Consider the following 23,853-nt stretch of genomic DNA (forward strand, 5'->3'; position numbering starts at 1 on the left):
GGCGGTGATGTTTTTTGGAGTGTCCTTGTGTCTCTGTGTGAAGGAGCTGAGGTGGAATGACAGCCATAGCCCTGCTCCTGTCCCCTCACTTAATCACTCACACTAATTAACCTCCTGGCTCTCAGACTAATGGACAGCTAGTACCTCTCTGAGCTCAACATCAGCCGACAAAAGACTTCTGAATATAATGCTTGCAGCTCATTTATGCCTTCAGTTTGTTTTTTGTGAAGTGATTATAACCGGTGTTGCAAGTTCTTTAATGTGAAGATGTATTGTCAGTGCATCTGCTTTTAATATCTAAATCAGTGAAAGTAGATAGGAAATGGGTTACTATGGAGAGAGATGGAGAAAAGGGGATTATGATGCAAGCCAGAATCAAACGCGTTTCCTGCATGTGCATCAAGGCTGCGAGGCCACAGTTCCATCCCAAACACATTCTTAGCACCATGGTGAATAACAGATCTTATAGGATATTTTTTTAATGATTAGTTCAAAAAAGGACACAAGCCAGAATTGAAGCTGCATCTCTTGTGTGAGCACCACAACTCAGCATGCAAACTGCTAGGTCATGGTTCAGATTGAAGCCCGTTTTCAGTGTCCTGATAAATACAGTGGGGAAAAATATTATTTGCCCACTGACAAAGAAATGATCAGTCTATAATTTTAATAGTAGGCTGATATGAGCAGTGAGAGACAGAATAACAAAAAAAAAATCCAGAAAAAAACGCATTTCAAAGAAGTTATAAATTTATTCGCATTTTAATGAGTGAAATAAGTATTTGATCCCCTATCAATCAGTGAGATTTCTGGCTCCCAGATGTCTTTTATAAAGGTAAGATCTCCTGCATGGCATCTTGTAACATCAGCCAGGATCGCAAAAAGTTTTATCGTGAATAACAGATTTGATCTATAAAATACATAAATGTTTATGTATAAAATGTATTAAAATGTTGTTAAATGTAAAAAAAAAAACAATGTTGATCAAATTTAAACTGCATTTACACATTGCTTTTCTTGTTCATTTTTCATTGTGAACTCATTAATGAAATTATATTTTAAACAATAATGAAGTAGTTTTGAATGTTTACTCGTTTTGAAAAGCTATTTTCTACATTCTACATGTTCAAATTTTCTATTATTTACATTTTATATTTGACTTAAATACATTTAGTTATCTCTTTTTTTTTTTAAATTAAAAAAAAAAAAAAAAAACTGCATTACAGTGCCATTTTGAAATCTCACAGATAATTTGATTCTTTTGCCCTTAACCCTAAAAGGGGGAACACATCATGGGGGATACAAACATTTTAGAAGCTGTGGGGAGAAGCAGTGAAAGTGTAGGTTTTATTTCTTGGTTTCATCTTGAAAGGGTGTTTGTTGTGAATATTTAGATGAGGTGACTTTTGTTTCTACATTCTTTATTTAGCTCACAGGAAGCATTTAAAACTGCATGGCTGCATGTAGTGGGAAACAACTTACCCTACGATAGAAGTTGACCTAGTTCACATATTTACTAGTGCTATCAAACGATTAATCGCATCCGAAATAAAGGTTTTTGTTTACATAATATATGTATGTGTGCTGTGTATATTTATTATGGATATATAAATACACACAGATGCATGTATATATTTCAGAAAAATATGTGATGTTTATATATTACATTTATTTATTTATAATATAAAGTATATGTAAATGTAAATATTTTCAAAATATATTCTGTATGTGTGTATTTATATATACATAATAAATATACACAGAACACCAATATATTATGCAAACAGAAACTTTTATTTTGTATGCGATTAATCGCAATTAATCGTTTGACAGCACTAGTATTTACACATGTTGCAGGGAACTTAAAAAGCTGTTGTTCAGCATTAGCTTATTAGGTTTACATTGAAATTGTATTAATTAAGTGTCTCTAAATGTTTGTATCTCGGGATACATTGCCCTTTTAGTGGTATAAATCAAGATATAAAAACACAGCCTGTATAGACTGCGAATTCATGGCTTGTGTTTTATAAAATCAAATCGTTTTGTAATCTTGACAAAACTCATATCGTTGGAAAGGGCTGACAGTCAAGGTTCCATATTTGGTAACTGTTTTGTAATAGAAGTGATAATGTGACAGAAAATGATTAATTTGTTACAGAAAACTGCATAAAAAAAATCTATATAATTTGGGTATAACGCAGTGGTTTGTTTTGATATAGTGCCAAAACAAAATCTCACAGGAACCACAATTTTTTATCAACTTCAAATTTGGAACATAACTTGGTTAGACATATGGCTTTGATTTTACAGCACGTTTAGAGTGCAACATAAAATATTTATAAAATATTTATTTTATATAAAATAAAAATTGTAAATCAGTAAAAAATTATTTTTACTTTAGATTTATACTTTTATAATTTTTTATATTTAAAATGTTGTTTTACAATCTGCATTTCAGCATAATCTGCTATATGTCTTCTTTAAAGTGATAGTTCACCCAAAAATGAAAATTACTCGCCCTCATGTCGTTCCGAACCCGTAAGACCTTCATTCATCTTCGGAACACAAATTAAGATATTTTTGAAGAAATCCGAGAGCTTTCTGACACTGTATAGACCGCTACGGAACTGACACATTTAAGGCCCAGAAAGGGCGTAAGTACATTGTTAACATGGTCCATGTGACATCAGTAGTTCAACCTTAATTTTATGAAGCTACGAGAATACTTTTTGTGCGCAAAGAAAACAGAAATAACGACGACTTCATTCAAAAATTTCTTCTCTTCAATGTCGGTCTTTTACATGCAGAATTGACATTTTTGGGTGAACTATCACTTTAAACAAATAATGTCGTTTTTCCAAGTTCAGTGTATATTCTTGATTTTTAGAGAATGGTCTTTGGCGTGTTGCCAATTTCAATTCAGGTCAAGTGTTTTAGACGTTTTCTTAAAGTGTCTGGAACAGGTAGTTTGCATTTGTAACAAGGTCCGCATTAAGCCTCACTAAATAGCAGAGACTAAAGTGATTTCTTTCTTTCTTTTTTAATGTGCAGATCTTTTTTTTCCACTGCTTTCATCTATTTTCAGTGCAGTTATTTGTGTGGTTTGGGTAGACTGCTTTCCACAAACCGCTGTCAATTCAGGGCACTTTCTGAAAGTATGAATCTTGAAAGCCAAATGCCACCTACTATACGGCTCTCCTCAGCTTGCTTGTTTATAATCTTTCAGCCTAGCGGATATTTCACAACTTTACAACTGCCACTCTTAATCTGCAATCTCACTTTCTTTCTTCTCCTCGTTCTCCCACTCAATTACTCTTTTCCTCACTGGCTCTCCCACACGCCTCGCTCGGTGGAGGACCCGCTCCCCAGGCAACCTTTGAAATGTTGGTGCGGTGGCTGGCTATCCCTTATCACTTATTTGTTTCCTTTCTTATGAAAACAGAGTAGCGCTGCTGCGGGTGACCCCATGCACCACATGAACTCGCCCAGATGCTTTTCCCAGAACATCCCTGGAATGGCCTGGGCGGCCTCACCTGAACCGGGGCTGTTGATAAACTGAACAGACAGAGTAGCGGACAGACACTGGTGTGCACTATCGAAGCAAGTGTGCTTAGGCATTTTGTGTGTGTATAATCTGATGCACAAAGCTCAATTTTACTCCAGTCTTCAGTGTCACATAATCTTTCAGAAAACATTCTAGTATGCTGATTTGATGCTCAAGAAATATTTCTTATGATCAATATTGTGCTAACTAATATTCAGGTTGAAACCGTGAAACATTTTTTTCAGGAGTCTGCATATGCAAATTGTTTTTCTTTGTCCATTTGCGTGTTAAACATTTAAGCTCAATAACTAAATGACATTTAAAAAATAATTATCAGTATTAGATTTTTATTTATTTGTAGTTTTGAGAAGTGAATTATTTAAATATTTCTAATTGAAAAATGATTTATCTGTTTATTTGTTTTTATTTTTGAATTTAAAAATCTGTATATTTGAAGAAATCAAATATCAATTTAATAAGACTTTTCAGAATTTAACGCCCTAAACACATTGCACGATTTTCGGCTGTCTCATACAGAGGTTCAAATATGGCCGTTGTCACGGTCTTGCGACCAAAGATAGCCTGCGATACTCCGTGATCATCGCTCAGTTGGTTTGCTGTTACGATCCTTGTTTACTGACCAACCAATAAAAATGCATCACGAAATCAACGCGACATGGCGTATGTCAATAGGTCGTACAGTCTACACACGTCGTAGCCAAGTTTATTAGATCCAGTTTTTTCTAACGAGCTAATTAACAATATTGACTCATACAGTCACACAAAGCTGAAAGTAGCTGTGTTGTTATAATCATCTCATCATGCTGTGTCAGAAGAGCACAAACATTTTGACCTGCTAATGAGTGTTTTGTGTGTGTTTTTGCAGACATGCCCATCTTTGGCCAATGTCCTGCCCAGGATGACTTCTACCTGGTCATGTGCAGCCACTGCAGTCAGGTAGTCAAACCCCAGGCCTTCCAAGCACACTACGGTAAGAACACCTCGTGCGCTCCACAGCTGACTCGTTCTCTCCGTTTCTCTCACTTTGCTCTCCCTGCCCTCTTCAATGGAGGTGTTTTAGAAAAATCGTATCTCACTCAAGGGAATTAAGACAGAAATCCCTCCCGCCCCCACCTCTGCTCTGCCTCAAATATCATAACATGAAGAGGGAAGAACACAAGCCTTTGATACCCACCGCCAGAGTTCTGTTTACTATCCTCAAGTTAATATTTGATGTGCTCTTTTTTTAGTCAGCACGTCTGTGCTGTTTTATCCAATCTAGCACATGTAAAACCTCCCACAAGACGTCAGAAAACTTCAGGAATAAAAAAAACTAAAATCACTTATTTCAGTACACCTCTGATCTGTGTTTTAAGGAAAATTATTTACTTTTATTTATTTATTTTTGAGCTGTTTAAAACGTGTCAGCGGTGGTTTAACACTGTAGAATTTATTTTAGCACATGAACATTACAAATTCATCTGCCAAAATGCTTTGAGCATTTTTACAAATTTCAAGTGCTCTCAATTTTTTTTATTTTTTTGCAGAGATACCTCCTAATAGAGCAGGAGTGTTTTTCTTATTTATTGAAATCGCTGTTAAAAGTGGTTTCATTCATTCTTTGATTTTAAAAATGTTTGGCCCAGTCAAGGTCTTGCTTTGTCCTAGCGGTTTCTTTAATTTCACCATAATTAACCTTGAATGAAAGCCTCTGTTACCAGATGCTGAGTCAGTTTGTTGTTTAAGATTCTGAAGTAATATTAGCTGGTTCACTTGGACTCATTATTTTAGCATTGGCCACAAGGGGGAGCCAAAATGTCTTCAAATCCCAGTGGCAAATTGCTTTGGTGCTTTTTAGCATGCTGTAAGGCAGAAAAAAAAAATCAAAACACTTTCTGATGTGAAGTGCAGATGGCTGTGTTTTAATTTACTCAACGTGTCTGCATATGCTGTGTGTTTCAAAGTGAAGGAACCACATTTTATTCTGTCATACACTTAACATGCATCTGGGTTGGTTTGCTTTGAGTCTGCCGAGTCACATCCAATGAAATGCAAAACACCTCGGGTTTAAGTTATATGCTGGCTTATTTGTTATTTTTAACGCCATTTTGTCTGCCATTTCGAAGTGATTTTATGGTCTTTAGATCTTTTTGGCTTAATGTCAAAGTTGTAGCAATATGTAATTAGGGATAGTCATTTTGTAATCACAGTCACAGTGCAAAACATAATTGCAAGATTTGTCAGAATAATCTAAATAGTTTTAATAATAATGAAACCTTAAAATGCAATCATTATTTTGAAAAAAGTAGTTTAATTTGTTAAAATTGTGTACTAGCATAGAATAATGTTTTTTTTTTTGACATCTTCCTAATATGTGGATATTTTATTTACTCTCAAAGCTACAAGTGTTGTAAAACTCTCTGCCTGGTGTACACAAACATTCATGAACCATTAATGAAACAGTGCAGCTGTTCATGGACTATCAGAACCCAAAATGAGACCGTTATCTGATTGGAAGATTTCCCGTGGCCATAACTGAATCCAAAAACATGTCACAGGACGGAGAATTTGTGCAGACTGTGAAAGTTGCAGCACTCTCTCTCTCTCGAGAGAGAGAGAGAGCCAAAACATGTCGACATCAGTGCACTTGACACTCTGTTCAGCTTACAGAAGATCAGTTTTTCAGGACGGCATTGATGTTAAATATTCCTCAATATGATCTGTTTACATTTACATTTATTCATTTAGCTGACGCTTTTATCCAAAGTGACTTACAATTGCTATATATGTCAGAGGTCGCACGCCTCTGGAGCAACTAGGGGGTTAAGTGTTTTGCTCAGGGACACATTGGTGTCTCACAGTGGATTCGAACCCGGGTCTCTCACACCAAAGGCATGTGTCTTATCCACTGCGCCATCACCACCCCGGTTTAGCCGGTTCTACTGTGTTTTTTGTTTTGTTTGTTTTTTCTTCATTACACAATCACTCACTCTAGTGGTGAAAGTATTTATTTATTTATTTTTCTAGAAACTGAAAGATTAATGAGCAGATTAACTATGCAGACCATGAAACTTTTAAATGCTCAAGTGCTTGACTAATAGCGTAGGGAAGAATCTAGTTCTGGCAAGTGCTTATTCATAGAGGTGCTCCGATTGATCGGTTACCGATCATTATCGGCCGATAATCGCTTTGGGATGTTTGATCTGCAGTCTCTAAAAAGGCAGATTTAAAAAAAAACGATCTCTAGCTGATGATGCGTGTGCCATGAGAGGTTTGGCACGACATGCAGCGGCACAGTCTCAGTCCGACGCAGGTGAAATAATTATAATGCTGAAGGTGAGGTACAATTCATATTTATTCATTAAATAACATATAAAGTAATTTGAAACTCTCTTTGAGACATCATTTCATAAACAGCCTGTGTGAATCACCACACGCGCTTTCCGTCTCAAAATGCGCAAATGGCTTCAAATCACATCGCGTCTGCATTATAAGCGAGCTGCACGCTGCATAGTTGACACAGGAATTGTCACTTGCACAATAGAGGCAGTCTCGCATCGTTACTAAAGTGTATAAATTGCTTTTCTTGTTAATTTTTGCCTTTCCACACGAGTCTATTTTTGCTGCGCTGCACGCGATGAATTAAAGTGAGAGCACATTGTTTGCTGTAAATATGAACATGGATTGACACGAAAATGTAGTAATTACACTATAATTAAATGCATATAATTAAAGTCTACTGTGTTTCAGAGTCATCACATTGGTAGGTTTAAAGGAAAAGAGCACTTTTAGATAAACAAGGCAATAATAGATGGCACTCATGGAAAGCAAAGTTCTTTATGAAACTAAATTTATTGCATTTAAACACTTCTATAAAGATTGTATTACTGTAAAAGAAAAATTATCACAATGAAAAAGCATTTTCAGTAACAATGTTTGGATTTGAAATCAAAATAATGGTTGCACAATTGTAAAAAATGCACTGGATGATCAAAAATTTAGGTGAGATAAATGTATGTTTTTGAAAAATGTAAAAAAAAAATGCCGCCCCCCCATATTTTCAAAAATGAAATGCAGGCACTGAATAAATGTCTAAAAATACTGATTGGAGTATCACTATAAATAATTCTACATGATAAAATGGCTTTAAAAAGATCGGTATCGGTGATCAGATCAGCAGATACTGTGAGCAACCCTACTTATTCAAGATAAATCATAATGAGCTGAAAAAAAATGATACTAAGGAATATGTATAGCAAAATACATATGAATCTGCAGTCAGAAAGTGAAGTACATTTTAAAAATTAATTTTTAAAAGGATTGGCCTTCGTAACAATTTAAAGTCAGATTTTTATACATGTATTTAAATGTGCCATAGTTTTTAATATGTGTTTAAGATCTGCTTGTTGAATATTTGCATGTTAAACACTTTGCGGGAGACGTTTGCTCATGATTATTATGACTATTTTATTCCCTTCTTAAATAAGAAATGAATTTGTATCCTCTTCAGTTTAAAATGGACTCAAAATGTTCCCTTTGATGATATTGTGGGATTCTGCGGTCACACTGCACCTCAGTTGATTAGAGCGCTATATACTTGTATATAGAAAAGACTGCACACTTTTCGCAGTGCTCCATTTGACTGATAATTATGTTACCCGCTCTATGAAGTATTTGAAGTTTATTGCTGAAATTGACATTTAAACTGCAATTATAACAAGCTCTTTTGCAAAGTGTATGCATTCTACTATTTTTTTTACATCTAAAAAACAAACCTCTCATACATAAAATCAGGGCACATAGATTAGATTGTTTGAGGCCTCTGCCATTTTTAAAATGCATCTTAGAAATCGAAATCAAATATAATTTACTACTGCAAAATGACATCGACAAAAGATCTTGACAAATCGATAATGAATTTTTGTTGACTGTATTAGAAATACAGGACGTTTTGAAGGACTGCCGGCTTCTTGATTTGTTCTCCATTTTTTTTAAAAGTGCAAAATTGTACATTTCTACACTGAGCCATTGTCCACACTGATCATCCTTCTTTTGCGTGAGGCTCTTGTTTTTATTTCGGTAGCTCCCTGTGGTCATTTTTCAGGTTGCCGTATTTGGTGTACAGTTTCCTTACAACAATCCCAGATTGCTTTTTCAACATGGTGCGAAATTATACTGCTAATTGTTGTGGTGTAATTGGGGCTTTGTCGATTGGGCCTTTGGTTACTCAAATTGCTGCTGGCTCACTTTCTCAGAGCAGAGACAACATCCCAGCAAATAGTTACAAGCGTCTGTGAGGAATTTTAATTATTTATTTGTTTATTTTTTGGTGTTTTTTTTCTGTAGTTTTATCAGAGACACACAGGCCAGACATAAGACTAGACTGTGTGTGTGTGTGTGTGTGTGTGTGTGTGTGTGTGTGTGTGTGTGTGTGTGCGTGCGTGCTTGTGTTTGCCGCTGGTTTGCTGGAGGGCTTACGTGACAAACGCTAGGCTGGAGCAGCAGGACTGTGTGTGTGTGTGTGTGTGTGTGTTTGTTTGTTGACAGGCAAGTATGGAGAGACCAAAGCGTTTGTTAGTGCAGCACAGCGGTTCACTCTTTTGACTAAATGCACATTTGCACATTTGTGTCTTGTAATTACGACAGAGAGAAAGCAAATGTGTGTATTTAGAAGAGGAGAGTGTCTCTATGTGTGTCTAAGTATTAATCTACTTAGCTTAACTGCAGGTTAGGTCAGCTACCCATTAAAATAAATGTCTTAGACAAAGTGCAAAGCCAGATGAAGATTTAGCTTTTTTTTTGTCCTTTGCTTTTATTTATTGTATTTTTTATTTTATTTTTAACTCAAAAAATGTTTTTTCATTTCTATGTTACACATTGTAGATATCAGTTGTTATTGTTATCTGGGGAAAAACTGCAACTAAATTTAAATCTTTAACACTCCAGAACTAAAATGTTAAAACGCAAATAACTTTAAAGTAAAATTAAAGAATGAAATAATGCTTGACTTAAGAAATTGTACATAGTTTTTTCTTTTTAAATGGTAACAGATATCAACTCTGGCAGCCTTAAAATATTAAACTCAACAACAACAAAAAAAAAACTATCAGTGAATGAAAAAAATCTGAATAAAAATGTAAAACATTATTGTACAAGTTAATTTGCTTTTGCAGTCAACATAGAGTAAAATCTTAATCATTTCTTAACCCTCAGAGAGAAGACACAGCTCCAGCAGCAAGCCCCCATCCAGCTATGGCGCCTCTTCTGCGTTTGCAAACTCTCGAAATAAGGGCAGCCTTGGGGGTGGAGTCGGGGCCGGGACTGTTAGTGGAAGCACACTTGCACGCCCCTCCAGTGCAAACAGCAGCACCCCCACTAAAATCTTAAAATCAACCAAAGAGAAGCTGCCTCACCGGAAGCCTCACTTCCCCTATAGGGTGCCACAAGAAGAGAGGTGTGTATGTGTGTTTTGATGGAGTGTAAGTGAATTTAATGGGTAAATTTGTTATAAGCAGCCCATTCTTGCATAACACAAAAGATGTAATCTGAAGCACACCCACCTTTGGTACAATATAAGACTCTTTATTTCTCTGTCTCCCAGCCCAATCCCTGCAGGTAAAGTAGAGAAGGGCCATCTGAAGGTGGAATCTTCACCCAAACTCCCCCACGTGCCCCCCTCCTCTTCCTCCAATACTGTGAGCACCTCTCCCTTGAAGTCAGGCCTTAACTTCCCCTCCATACCAAAGGCTCCACAGCTGGCCCCTGGTCAGATCCCCAATGGAAAGGGCCACCTCTCGTCCCAAGACAAGAAACAGGACAGCAGCAGTGCCAGTAGCAGAAGACCCTTGTACAAGAGACAAGGTATATATTTATACTCTCTGCTGCTATTGTATATGTATTTCAAAGTCAATACAGACAAAAAAAAACACAGACAAAAACAGTTTTCTTTAACCATTTTTTTTTTTTTTTCTTAAATCAGAGCGAGAGTTTAATCCAGATATCCATTGTGGGGTTATGGATATGACAGCACGTAAGCCATGCACAAGATCCTTAACATGCAAGGTATGCCACCACCTACACTTTGAAATATGTTTTGAGTTGGAATTAGCATTTTGGACATTTTGGCCCATACAAATAGGCAGTTCTTATTTTTGTTATTACCGGTCTTTCACAAATAATACGAATCATTCACAAACCAAAAATCATTCACAATAAAGCTTCAAGAGTCAGACTTTCAGTCAGACTTTTTAAATCCAACTTATAACCTGGCAAAACAAGCCTATATGTTATACTGTAATTTATTTATTTATTTTAGTATTGCCCTAATAATATAGCAATATAGTGTCAATAATATAACAAAAATAGTAAGCTCAGATGTTTTAATTTATTTTTGAACACATTATTGAAAATAGTATACCAATAGAGCATTAATACAATTTTATATATATATATATACATTCTCCCATTCTTCCTCATAGCCTATAATATGACAATATAATGTTAATAATATACCAGAAATAGTAAAAAAAAAAGTAAAAGTCGTGACGTATTGTCAAGTATGGTGACCCATACTCGAAATTGGTGCTCTGCGTTTAACCCATCCAAGTGCACACACACAGCAGTGAGTAGTGAACAAATCCACACACACACACACACACACCGTGAACACACACCCGGAGCAGTGGGCAGCCATGCTGCAGCGCCCGGGGAGCAATTGGGGGTTCGGTGCCTTGCTCAAGGGCACCTCAGTCGTGGTATTGAGGGTGGAGAGAGCGCTGGACATTCCCTCCCCCCACCTACAATTCCTGCCGGCCGGGGGCTCGAACTCGCAACCTTTCGATTACTAGTCCGACTCTCTAACCATTAGGCCACGACTTCCCCCCCAGGGTCAGATATTATATTGTATTTTATTTATTATTTTTAATATTGTCCTAATACAATAATATAGCAATATAATCCAAGTAATATACCAAAAAAAGGTCAAATATTATCCCAGACTTATTTTATTTTAAAATATCTTCTTAAACAGAATGATCTTGGCTGATATCAATTTGGTCATCAGTGTATTTTGCATACCTATGACCTCCCTAATGTTCAGATTCCTTTGAATATATGAACCAAACATTTAATTGTTTGACTGAACTGTTACACACACCCCCCTCCCCCAATTTATCCACAGACACATTCCATAAGCCAGAGGAGGGCGGTGCTCGGGCGGCGGCAACGCTTTGACACGCTGCTCGCTGAGCACAAGAGCAAAGCGCGGGACAAGGAGTTGCAGTTCAGGTTGGACCCTTCACACCCAGCACCCCCTCTCAGGGACTCTCACCCTCCCCCCTCCCGCATCTCACAAGACCTTCACCCGGTCTCCCATGGCAATGGCACTGCCGATGCCACCAAGCCTTTGCCCCACAGCAAACCCAAACCTCATAATTCTGGGCTTCCAAGGTGAGTTGCTTCCTCCTGCCCCACTATTTACTCCAAACCGGCTTCTTTCTGATTGATTAGCCAAATTTGTTATAGACCTCCAGTTGTTTTTTGTTTGGGTGGTTGACAATGAAGGCAAATGTTAGGGTGCTCTTCTGTGTCTTCAGACTCAACAGCAGTAACTCTCACAGTGGAGGAGACCCAGCCATGGCCCACGACCAGGCCCACCTTTCTCACCCGGCCCCTGTCGGCACCGAGACCAGCCGCCTCTCCAGTGACGAGGGGGAGAACGAGGAGAGAGAGGAGGCCACAGAGAAACTGGACTGCCATTATTCAGGTTACCACCCACGACCAGCTGCTGTAAGTAAAAGAAACCTTGTGATCTTAAAGTATTAGGGAGTGGGTTTTTTTTTTCTTTTTGAAGTAGTGAATTTCTCAAACTGAAGTGCCTGTTTAGAAAGTCACTTATATTTGGAGTCACTAAGCTGTTTTAAAACAAGTTTAAATTAATATTCAGGGCCTCATTTGAATCCAATTTTGTGTCGAGCCACTCTCTTTAAAGTAGGTTTGAGTCAACCTTGATCTGAAAATGTTCAGTACCAAGCACAAATGTACCATTCCTGTTCCATCTCTCATCAGTTCTGCACTTTTGGAAGTCGATTGTACGGTAGAGGTTGCTACGCGTTCGACCGGCGCTGGGATCAAGTTCGGTGTGCTTTCACCACCATGTTGGACAAGCATGTCAACTCACAAATGTGGAAGTAAGTGTGTTGAGACCCTTCCCACTTCTCCATTTCTCCATTAAACACAATCCTTATTATGATTTCTTGCATTTAATTTGTAGGAAAATCCCTCTGGCCTTGGAGAACTCCGCAACAACACCGACAACCTCTCACCGGACAAGCACAAACTCCCATTCTTCCTCATCCTCCTCCATTTCTGCAGGGTTTCTCAGCTTGTCCTCACCACCGCCTTATGACAGCAAGCCAGTCCTGTCATATGGCACCACCCTGAACGCCCGCTCTTCTCCACAAGCCTACAGTGGCGCTTCTAGACAAGTGTCGGCCTCATCACCCCAGATGCCTTCAGCCCACTCGTCCTCGCTACCCTCGTTGGGCTCCAACCGACCCCTTAAATCCCGATCTGGTACAAAGTCCTTTAAGGCTCGGGAGCCATCCTCCAGCCTAAGTAACTCTATCGTCAAGGGCAGTACTAATAGCAGTGCTAGCCTCAGCGGTAGTCTCAGTTCGGGCAAGAAACGGAAAAACAGTTCCCTGCTTGCCACTCATAGCACTTACACCTCTGACTCTTCCTCATCTTCATCTTTTAAAAAGAACTGTGTGGTAAACTCGGGCAGCCTTGGCAGTGCCTACCACACCTCGCTCGCATCCACCCCCTCTTCATCGTCATCAGCGTTGTCGTCATCCCACAGCGGGGTTTACAGCTTGGGGGTAAACTGCACCCCAGGCAGGGCCAACTCTTTGAGTTTGAAGCAGGAGTCGACAGGACGTGGCCCTCCCTCAGGCAGCCCGGCTGAGTCCATTAAACGCATGAGTGTAGTGATGAACAGCAGCGACTCCACCCTCTCCCTCGGGCCATTTGTTCACCAGAGCAGTGATCATCACGCAGATGCACGCCTGGAAGCCAAAAGGAGGAAGGGCTCACCTGGCTCTAGTACCCTCAACAGCACAGGTGCATAAACCTTGTTTTTATCATAATTTTTAAATCCAAATTCCTGTTTCATTTCAGTATTGATCTATATTCTGTTTCATTTCAGTTAGTTTTAATCTGCTTTCTGTTTAATCCTATTTTGGTTTCAGTCCAGTTTGTTTAATTTCAGTTTAGTTCTAATCCATACTCTAAATGTCATTTTAGTATTAATCCAAGTTCTGTTTAATTTCATTTCAGTTTAGTATTAAATGCAGTTTCTATTTCATTTCAGTTTAGTTTTCATTGCAGGGTTTTTATTTAATTTTTTACATTTAGGATACAAGCGAGTTTGTTTGATTAAAGTTTCTGTTTACTTTTAAATTTTAATCCAGATTTATGTATAATGTGATTGGTTTCTGTTTTATTTCAATTTAGTTTTAATCCCATTATATTTAATCTCAGTTTAGTTTTGATCTGGTTTCTGTTTTATTTCAGTTTAGTTTTAATCCCATTATATTTAATCTCAATTTAGTTTTGATCTGGTTTCTATGTCATTTCACATTAGTATCAATCCCGTTTCTGTTTCATCTTTATTTTTGATCCAGTTTCTATTTCAGTTCATTTTAGATTAATCTAGTTTCTGTTTTTTTCCAGGTTGATTAAATTTGCTTTCTGTTTCATCTCAGTTTAGTTTTAATCCCATTATGCTCCAGTTTTAGATTCTAATAAATTTCTTTGATCTGGTTAATTTTTAGTTTTAAACCAGACTGTCTAATGCCTTTTTAGAATGTATTCATTTTCTATTTAACTTCAGTTAATTTAATTTTGCTCTCTGTTTAATTTCAGTTTAGTCTCAATCTAAATTTCTATTTCTTCTCAATTTGGCTTCAATCCTTTTTTTCATTGTGTCTAATGTCATTTTAGTACTAATCTAGATTCTATTTCTATTATATTTCAGTTTAGTTGTGATCGGGTTTCTGTGTCATTTGACATTAGTATCAACCCCATTTTTGTTTCATCTTAGTTTAGTTTTGATCTAGTTTCTATTTCACTTAATTTTAGAATTGATCCTGTTTCTGTTTCATTCCAGTTAGATTTATTTTGGTATCCAGTTTTAGATTCAAATTAATTTCTTTGATCTGATTTTATTTAGTTTTAATCCAGACTGTCTAATGCTTTTTTAGCATTTATCCATTTTCTATTTCATTTCAGTTAATTTAATTTTGCTCTGTTTCATTTCAGTTTAGTCTCAGTCTAAATTTCTATTTAATCTCAAATTAGCTTCAGTCCATTTTTTCATTGTCTCTAATGTCATTTTATTAATAATGTAGTTTCCATTTCTATTCTAATTCAGTTTATTTGTGATCTGGTTTCTGTGTCATTTCACATTATTATAAATTGTTTCATCTTGTTTCAATATTTTAGTATTAATCCAGTTTCTGCATTATTTCAGTTTGACTTTGATTGGTTGCTAGGTTTAGGTTAGTTTAAAATTTTACTGTTGTTTCATTTCAGTTTAGTTCTATTCAAGTTTTTTTTTTTTTACACTTCACTCTTCAAAGTTTACTTCAAAACTGAACAGAGAGTATACTGTCAGGCTGACTAATCTCACTTTTTTTCTGTGTTCGCATTGTTATATAAATTCAAATAAAACTCTATAAACCCAAATTCAATTGTAGATTTAATTATCAAATGCCATTTGTTGATTCCAAAGTGCTGTCTCTAATTAAAATTTTGACAAAAAACTTTGTCAGGAGCAGGAGGGGGAGGAGGACAAGTTCCTGGCAGGCCCAAAATGGCCAAGTCTCCATCAATCAACAACATCCACAACAAGCATGCTCGCTCTATACCTGGCCCACCAGGGCTCCCTAACAGTTCACTCATACATCAGGTTAGTTTGTTTTCCTTCCTCGTTTTTGTTTAGAATGTAATATCTTCTCTTTCCTCTTAGACATAACATTTCCGTACTTGTGTGTGTGTTTCCCACAGCCAAAGGCTCGTCCCTGACACAGGTGTGGAGGCTCTGAGCGTGCTGAGCAGTAGGCTGGACCCAGAGCTCCCTCAGCCCCCTCATGCCACTCTGCACGAGGCCTTCTTTTTCTCTTACTCTTCCCACAATCCTCAGGGTGGAATGCACACTGGGTGGCCCATTGATGTCCTTCGTGAGGATTTCCTCCCAAAGCCATGCAGGGGCACTCTCCGGGGATAGGATAATAAGCCAGAGAGATATAGTTCTCCTGTCGGAGGTTATTATGAGTCTATACAATGCACCATTGGGTACAAAGCCTGCTGCGTAGAGCATGAGCTGCCCAGCCTGAGCACTTGCGCTGGGGTCGGAAGGTACAGATTTGGGCTGGTGCATAGCCTCGCCAACACTACCAAGAATAGGAGGGATGAACGATGTGAGCAAGATGAGTTGCTTTACCGATATTCTTCGGTATGTTAGCTTGAAGGTGTGGACATACGAGAACATACTGGACATACTGGAAACTGAAATCCTACTCAGCCTTGGAGGAAGTGTACAGGAGAGGAACATCCCTAAAGTAGACACACAGTCAACTTAAGTTAGTCATACACATGATCTCTCACTGGAAAGCTGTGTTAGATTGAGCTACACTCACTGCAGATAGACATGATAGGAGTGGAGTTTCAACATGAGCAACCTAAACTTAAAGATTATGCAAACTAGACATTTTTTTAGACCACATTTTGTTTACAGGTTAGCATATGTATAGCAAACAGAACAAAATATTTATCGTATACCAATTTCCATTATTTTTATTTCAAGGGGATTTTTTTCTTGAACTTCAGATTTATTTCAGAGAAGCTAAAAGAGAATTCTTTTAGGCTGATTTATTGGTTTCTTTTTTACAGAAAAATCCAACCCCGAATCAAACTCAGACACCTTGCATTAGCTAAAACACTAGTCTTTTTTTTCTTTACTGAATCCTGAGCAACAGTCGTTTCTTGAAGCTCCAGAAAACACTGTAATCCTCTTAAAAACCATGCCTTGGACAACACAGATATTTTAGGGCTTGATTCAGTGAACCTGATTCAGTGGACACATGCAAAAATTGCTCCTGTTGGAGCAAAATGAGAGAAGGCAGGTGACTTTCACCTCCAGTTACCCTTCGTAGCACTAAAGCATGTGCTGAAATCTTAATGTACTAAAATCTGCAATCTCGCTCAAATGATTGTAGGAGAGTTTCCTGGTGAAGATGCCTTAGGCATGGTATCGTTATGTGCCGTTTCAATCTCAGAAAGGGGCTCGTGGCTAGTTGACGTTGAGCCATTAGACCAACATTACAGACACACTATCATCTCAGCAATGGAGTAGACATCTACACGACTCTCAATACTGTGAGACACATAAACAATAGTCTGACCAGCACCATCTCATCAAATAACCACTACCTTATACTGCGACTGAACGTTCCTGCTTTGATCCCACACAAGCTTTTGTTCTTTGTGACCCTTAAGAGGTTAGTAGCTAGACATTCTGATTTAAATCTCATTTTCATTGTGGGTCTGTCAACTTAAAGGCAATAGATCCTTCTTTGGCTCATTAATCTTCAAAAGAGATCTGGAGGTGGATTGTGTTGTGTAAGTTGGGGCTTCTCTTTAAATCTCCTGTAAATTACTGAACTCCGCTGATGTCAGTTAGCAATGGTTGCTGAGAAGTAGAGCATGTTTATTGTTTTCCTTTTCGTACACGAAACCGAATTCAAATATTGAAGTATCCCCATTTCAGAATACATATTTTGTTAGAATTGTACATATGGAGATGTATTTTTGCACAGGCATTTTCGTAAATGATTTTTGGTACAATTGAGATCATTATTATTTATTTAGTAAATGGAAACATTCTAAGATTATTAGAAATGGTTCACTGCCAAGCCGATAATGCAATACGCCACTCTATCCAAACACAGCTTCTTGTTAATCACACGCTGAGTTCCCCAAGACAGATTGTTGCCACAGTAATAATCCACCGTATACCATGTTGTTTTCTAGTTGTCAATAGTGCTTCTTTTCCCTCGTGATGCCTCCCCGTCTCGAACCAAGAGGTCAGAGAATGTGATCAAAATGGCCCGTTTAACTGCAAAAGATTTCTGGCTGGCTGATGTATTTTGTAGGACTTTTCTAACTGGGTGAGGGAACAAAACAGTTGTACAGTGCAAAATGTGCACCACTGTTGCCAAACGTAATTGGATACACTGCTTTTTAATTACTTGTTCATTTGCTTTAATGCTGACAAAAAAAAAAAAGAAAGTGCCTGAATTAGTTTCACGTCGACTGTTGTTAAGGCAGAGCTTTTTATTTCATGTATTCTTCTTTTCACAGTACTTGAATGTTATTTAAGGGTTTAGAAACTTTTTAAACCTGCCTAGGAATCTCACCCGTAGCCCTTTTCCCCTTCAAGTAGAGCGGTAACTGATTGATGAAATGCATGGCAGAGGAGTAACACTTACTTGACATGAGAAAAGCTTCTTATCGGTCCCTTGTATTCTTTTATGACTACTTTTGATATTAGAAATTTTCAAAGCAAGAGGGATAGATATTTTTGTGGCTAAGTCGGTGATTTCAACCAATGTTTCAGGCAGATAAATGTACTGTTTACCTTGAAATTGTAACTCCACTGTTTTCAGATGATGAAAGCTTTGTGAAGATGTTTGATTAAACACCACAGATCTGGAATGTGAATCGAAGATGATAAACGCAGTTTGTTTTTTGGGGAAGAAGCCTCTACATTTAAAATTATGTACAAGTGTGTATATTTTGATTTTATTTCTTTTTTTGTTTTGTATACATATTCAAAAATCATTTGATCAGCTGGACTTTTGTGTGTTGGCTGCTATGTAATTCATGAACAAACACAGTAGGGTAGATTTACTTAATATTTAAAGAAAGATTGTATAGTATATTTGTTTTGTAACAAGTTTCTGTAAATATAAAAAAAAAAAAAATTTATACAGTTATTTATAAGAAAAATGTGTCAGCCTCGGTTTTTTTCCATTTGCTCACACACCAAAGACAAAGTCAAATGTTTCCTCCAATTCAGTTTTATTATATTCTGTACATAAAACAAAAGTCATGTTCACAAGAAAAGACGTGTATCGATCAAACGTCATATGCTGGACTACATATTGATCACTCTGGACAGCTTCTGCACTCTGTTCAGCAAGAGATCGCCCTTCTTTATGGTTTCCTGGTACTGCCAGTTCTTACTATCGGGTCTGTGGTGGAAAAAAAGAAATACATTTAGCTAACTATAGATCCAATAGAGATTTAAATGACTAGTCCACACAAACATTAAGGTCCTCACCTGTTGGTTTCCACAATCTCATTGACTTTGTCAATCTTGCAATGTAAACGTCCTGCGGCGATAAATCGCGACAACTCCCTTGGGAAAGAAAAAGACCAAAGTGAGCATAGAAATAATGAACATTAAAGTTGTTTATACAAACAAGGGAGCGTACTGGTCGATGAACTCTGTGCTGACTCCAAACGCTTCGGCCATGTATCCCAGTGTGAGAGAGCGGTAGGATTCCAGGAGCTGGCTGTAGGCCAGGATGCGCATCTCTCGAACATAGTACCGGTAATGAGGAGCAAACAACCAGTCTTGCTTCATCTCCTGTTCCACTCGAGCTACAGAAGAGAAACGGATGGAACCTCTGACCAAAACATTTTAAACAATAACAGAAGAGTAGACCTGGGGCCTGTACCATGATGGTGGCTAAACAAACTCAGGGTTACAGGATTAGTTTTGAGTTGACAAAACCAAACCAGTTCAATCCGGCTTTGTTGGTACTATGAAGCTGATCATCAACTTTCTCTGTCAACTCAGGCTTGATCCTGAGTTAATGGAGCTCGTGCACATGAAAGTGTGACATCAGTAATGAGCAGCCAATCACATGCCTTGAAACTGGGATTCACTTCTCGTGAGAGAGTCAGTGCGAATTCACTACCAAAGATTAAAAGATTGAACAATATGAAGAATTTAAACATTTACACAGCAAGATGAAACAATCGATCCATTAAAGAGGAAAACTTATCTTACCATATAAGTGCAAGTAAAATTTGTAAAGTTTATAATATTTATAGATATAACAACACTTAAAAATTGAAACTCATATGTAGTCATGTTTACAGCTATTGATTCTAAAACGTATTTATATTGCATATTATCTATGTTTATATTAATTTAAAATAAAAGCTTAATAAGTACTATTAAATTAAGCTGTCTTGAGTAATGGATTAAGGGTATACTAATTATATAAATAATAAAAAATAATCATGTCTAAAAATCACATGATTTTATCTTTAAAAATGTTTTATGTAGCGTCCTTTAATTTGGAGTAAGAGAAACTGGAGGAGTGGCTTTATTGCGTCAGAGATGTCACTTTGCTTGAAGCTGATTGGTCAAATTTCAGATTGAGATCTCTAAACCAGAACATAACCTGCCCCGGAGCAGGTTAGCCGTGCAGCGTAAGATACCATGGCAACGAACACCGATTAAAGCCGAGCTACTTTCATAGTACCTAAAACCCAGGGTTGGCGGAAACTAAGCTGAAACATAGCTGGCTAGCCACCTAATCCGGCTTCATGGTACAGGCCCCTGGAGAAGCACTTTCAATAAACAACAACACAGCTTACATCATTAATCTTAAAACGGAGCGTGGCTAGTTAAGCAATAACATTTTCCTCAATTGTTCTTTAAAACCTGCTCCGCCAATATTTCACTTACCTAATGACTGAAAGAATACAGAATAACGGCACTCGTAGAGAGAGAACAGGTACTGACGGACAGCAGGTAAACTGTGCAACACTTCCAAGATCTCAGCACCCTTAATTACCTAAGAGAAGACAAGAGATTTAATCATTTCTTGCATTAGGTTAGTTATTACTATTAGATTTAATTGTTTTTATTAGGTAAATTTTTTTGCCAATATTGGAAGTCCTTTCCTTTCTGAATTGCACTGATTGCACAAGCTAAAGCTCTTTGTGTTGCTCTGGATAAGAGTGTCTGCAAAATGCATTAAATATAAACTTATAGATATGATTGAATAAAGCAGGAGTTTTAAAACTGGTCCTGGAGCCTTAAGGGGGTGATAGAAAGGTAAATGAGGAGACAATGTAAAATGTATATTTAGGTCTGTGATTAACTTTTTAATGATGTTTTAGCAATGATTAAAACATTTAAATCCTGTTTCGTTGTGCTTTCTAATGACTGGTCCAAAAATATGACATTAACGATGATTATTTAATTCTATTGATCTCAATCTAATTTTTTTTAAATGAAAAGGATAGTTTTTAAAAACTTTTTTAGGATTCTTTGATGAATATAAAGTACAGCAATTAATTTAAATCTTATCTTTTGAAACGTTATCTTTACTGCCACTTTCGATCAAATTTATGTATCCTTATTGAATAAAAGAATTAATGGCAATAGGCTAGATCTCACCTTCTCTCTCAGGTCCGGCCTCTTGAGTGCAATCATACACACATACACAGTGTACGTAACAAACGTCTTGTAGTCCATAAGCTCATACGAGGTGAATGTGGAGACCGTATCCAGAAAGAGCTCTGCTGCCTGCTTGAAATCCCGAATGGCCACGCAGTAGAGGCCCTGATACACCTTCAGGCGATTCCTCCGGTCCCAGTCACCACCTTCTTCAATCAAGCTGTTCATACATGCACAGTTCAAGTGTCAGGCCAACATTTGAGGGTGTGATGCATTTTTTAAATAAATAAATCTGTACTCTATACTGTACCTTTTGGCTTTCTCAGTGTTGCGGGTGATGAGGTCATTGTCCATATAAAACAGGCCAATCCTCAGCAGGTAAAAAACAATATCTAAGCGATGACCAAGAGCAACAGTCTTGTCGTAGGTCTTCCTGAAGGCAGTCAGGGCCCCTTCCTAAATGAAAGACAGAAATATTATCAATATAAGGATTAAATGTGTAAGAAGCTGAAGAGATAAAAAGCAGAAAATAAAATATATAGATGTGTGTAACCAAACTTAAATATATATCACCGTTCAAAAGTTTGGGATCAGTAAGATTTTTTTTTTCTCCAAATGAGATTATTACTTAATTTAGGAAACATGAAATTAATCAAAAGTGACATTTTAAACATTTATAGTTTCAAATAAATGCTGTTCTTTTGAACTTTCTATCAGAGAAACCCGCTTCATGGTTTTAACAAAAATACTAAGCATTATAAATATGAACTGTTTTGAGCATTGATATGAAATATTTCTTGAGCACCAAATCAGCATATTAAAATGATATTTTTTAAGACACTGAAGACATTTTTAATGATGTTTAAAATTCAGCTTTGCATCACAGAAACAAAACTTGCAATTATATTAAAATAAACATTTCACAATATTACCGTTTTACTGTATTTTTAACAAATAAATGCAGTCTTGCTGAGCATAAGAGACTTCTTTCAAAAACGTTTGAAAAAAAACGACATTTACAATTTAGCATGGTTTGAATTCACACCTTGTCACCGATGCGTATGAGATATTCAGCTTTGGCCATCATGGCATCTCTGATCTCACTCTCTCCCTGGTTCTTCTCAGCATCTTCCAAAACATCATCCAGCCTTTTCAGTTCATCCTCATTTGCTTTCTTCATCTTACTCAGCAGATCCGTGTCCACCTGCCATTTCAGCTCTTTACACAGGGCTTCATAGTACGGGGCCATATCTACAAAACACAATCACAACATCATTAGATGTGAGAGAAACACTGATCTGACAAGTACATAGGCACAGGTTTTTTGGGGGCAAATTGTCACACAAGTTTTAAATGTATGCAATTACAGTGTTTGTTGGCCAATATTAATGATTTAATAGCAGGTTTCCTTTGTGACTACCAACTTCATATCGTGTGAATACATACTACTGAAGGTTACTGCCTTCACAAATGTGTTACGTACAAAAATACACCGATTTAAATTACGCTGCTTAAAAATTAGCCTATTTTTGTCAGTACAGAAAAATGCTTTCAAAAAACAAACGTAAACTGTGTGACAACGGCCCCTGTTTTACCCTATATCATAATGCAGTAATTAAGACATCTAACAATGGACATTCAAAAGTGCCAGAAACGAAATGTGTACAAGAAAACAACCAAACGCATTAGCAGCTAATGAGCTAATGTGCTACTTGCGTTAGCCTGTCAGCAAACTAAAGCCCCAGAGTCAGGGCTTGTGCATGAAGCTGCATATATTGCTGTAGTAAGTTACAACAACTTTGACATGCATCTGCTAAGATAGCAGCATGTGAGAGTTAGCGAATTAACTCACTGTTGAGTTTGATGGCGTCCATCAGCTCGCTCTTCACTTTAGCATCCTGTCTGTGATCATCCAGAGTCAGTAAAAACTTCAGCTGAGCTATTCTCAGATTGGGGTTTTTAGGTAAACCCTCTTCCTCCAGGTTTTCCAAAGGCATATTTGCGGAGTTAAAAGAGATCTCGAGAAGGACGGGAGTCTAGGTTATGGCTGGGAGTGATAATGATAAACTAGTGACAACGATGACTACGGAGAAATCTAAACAAAAAAAATGTGTAAATGCACTTCCTCTTGCTCGAGACAACGACGCCGGGAGAAGACAGTCTATCAAAGTCAAACAACGTAACAAAAATAATAACACGCCCCCATCTGGTTGTATGTTATATTGCACCCGCAAATATGATCATACCAAAAATTATAAGACAGCTATATATATATTGTATATATAGCCTACAATTCAAACTGTGAAAAATGAATACTATTATCCACTTTTTTTTTCAGTACAGTAATTTTTATTTGTTTGTTTCTTTCTATCTATATTAATTTTATTTTAATCAGGTATTTTTTAAATTAAATTATCAAATAATTTTTTTTGTAAAAAAGTATTTTTTAAGTATTTTTCAACAAATTTATTGACACAAAGTGATAGTATAAATAAAACATTTAAAATAAAATAAAAATGTAATCTGGACAAATGCAAACAGATACATAAAAAGATAGCAAGCTTTTAAATCAAATCAAATCAAATCAAATCAAATCACTTTTATTGTCACATCACCACAGCACGTGTGCCTTCGTGAGTGAAATTCTTGAGAGCGTGCTCCAGACACTGCAGAAACAATTTACATATAGACATTACCATACATACGTACAGACTTATACAGATGACAATGTGTAATATACACATACATATACTCAGTACACACAGTGTAC

The 23,853-nt window shown here is 37.1% G+C and overlaps 2 protein-coding genes across 2 annotated transcripts in view; one reads left to right on the plus strand and one right to left on the minus strand.

Moving 5' to 3' along the window:
* The window catches only part of LOC306855412 (ataxin-7-like), a 30,348-nt gene extending 14,614 nt beyond the window's left edge, over positions 1-15,734 (plus strand). Inside the window, exons 5-14 of the mRNA XM_079394122.1 lie at positions 4,428-4,532; positions 9,755-9,995; positions 10,143-10,402; positions 10,521-10,603; positions 11,721-11,989; positions 12,136-12,328; positions 12,608-12,729; positions 12,813-13,660; positions 15,373-15,509; positions 15,608-15,734. Coding sequence (XP_079250248.1) covers positions 4,428-4,532; positions 9,755-9,995; positions 10,143-10,402; positions 10,521-10,603; positions 11,721-11,989; positions 12,136-12,328; positions 12,608-12,729; positions 12,813-13,660; positions 15,373-15,509; positions 15,608-15,625 — 2,276 coding nt within the window. The 3' untranslated portion in view covers positions 15,626-15,734. The remainder of the gene's footprint in view (positions 1-4,427; positions 4,533-9,754; positions 9,996-10,142; positions 10,403-10,520; positions 10,604-11,720; positions 11,990-12,135; positions 12,329-12,607; positions 12,730-12,812; positions 13,661-15,372; positions 15,510-15,607) is intronic.
* Positions 15,735-18,668: 2,934 nt separating this feature from the next.
* Positions 18,669-23,225, minus strand: LOC306855408 (26S proteasome non-ATPase regulatory subunit 6-like). Its single transcript, XM_079394118.1, has 8 exons — positions 22,936-23,225; positions 22,129-22,334; positions 21,394-21,539; positions 21,084-21,303; positions 20,367-20,475; positions 19,099-19,267; positions 18,945-19,022; positions 18,669-18,855 (listed from the first exon to the last, which is right to left on the minus strand). Exons 1-8 carry the CDS (start codon positions 23,078-23,080, stop codon positions 18,759-18,761), a joined length of 1,170 nt encoding a protein of 389 aa, XP_079250244.1. The 5' UTR covers positions 23,081-23,225; the 3' UTR covers positions 18,669-18,758.
* Positions 23,226-23,853: the final 628 nt, after the last annotated feature.

Source organism: Barbus barbus, assembly GCF_936440315.1.
Source record: "Barbus barbus genome assembly, chromosome: 35".
Taxonomy (NCBI): domain Eukaryota; kingdom Metazoa; phylum Chordata; class Actinopteri; order Cypriniformes; family Cyprinidae; genus Barbus; species Barbus barbus.

What these genes read in the sequence shown, in the direction of transcription:
- LOC306855408 (XM_079394118.1), bottom strand. Translation starts at nt 23,080, where the DNA reads ATGCCTTTGGAAAACCTGGAGGAAGAGGGTTTACCTAAAAACCCCAAT. An exon ending in GGACGCCATCAAACTCAACA is followed by an intron (nt 22,335 to 22,935) that starts GTGAGTTAATTC and finishes TGTGTTTTGTAG; the next exon opens with ATATGGCCCCGTACTATGAA. An exon ending in TCATACGCATCGGTGACAAG is followed by an intron (nt 21,540 to 22,128) that starts GTGTGAATTCAA and finishes TCTTTCATTTAG; the next exon opens with GAAGGGGCCCTGACTGCCTT.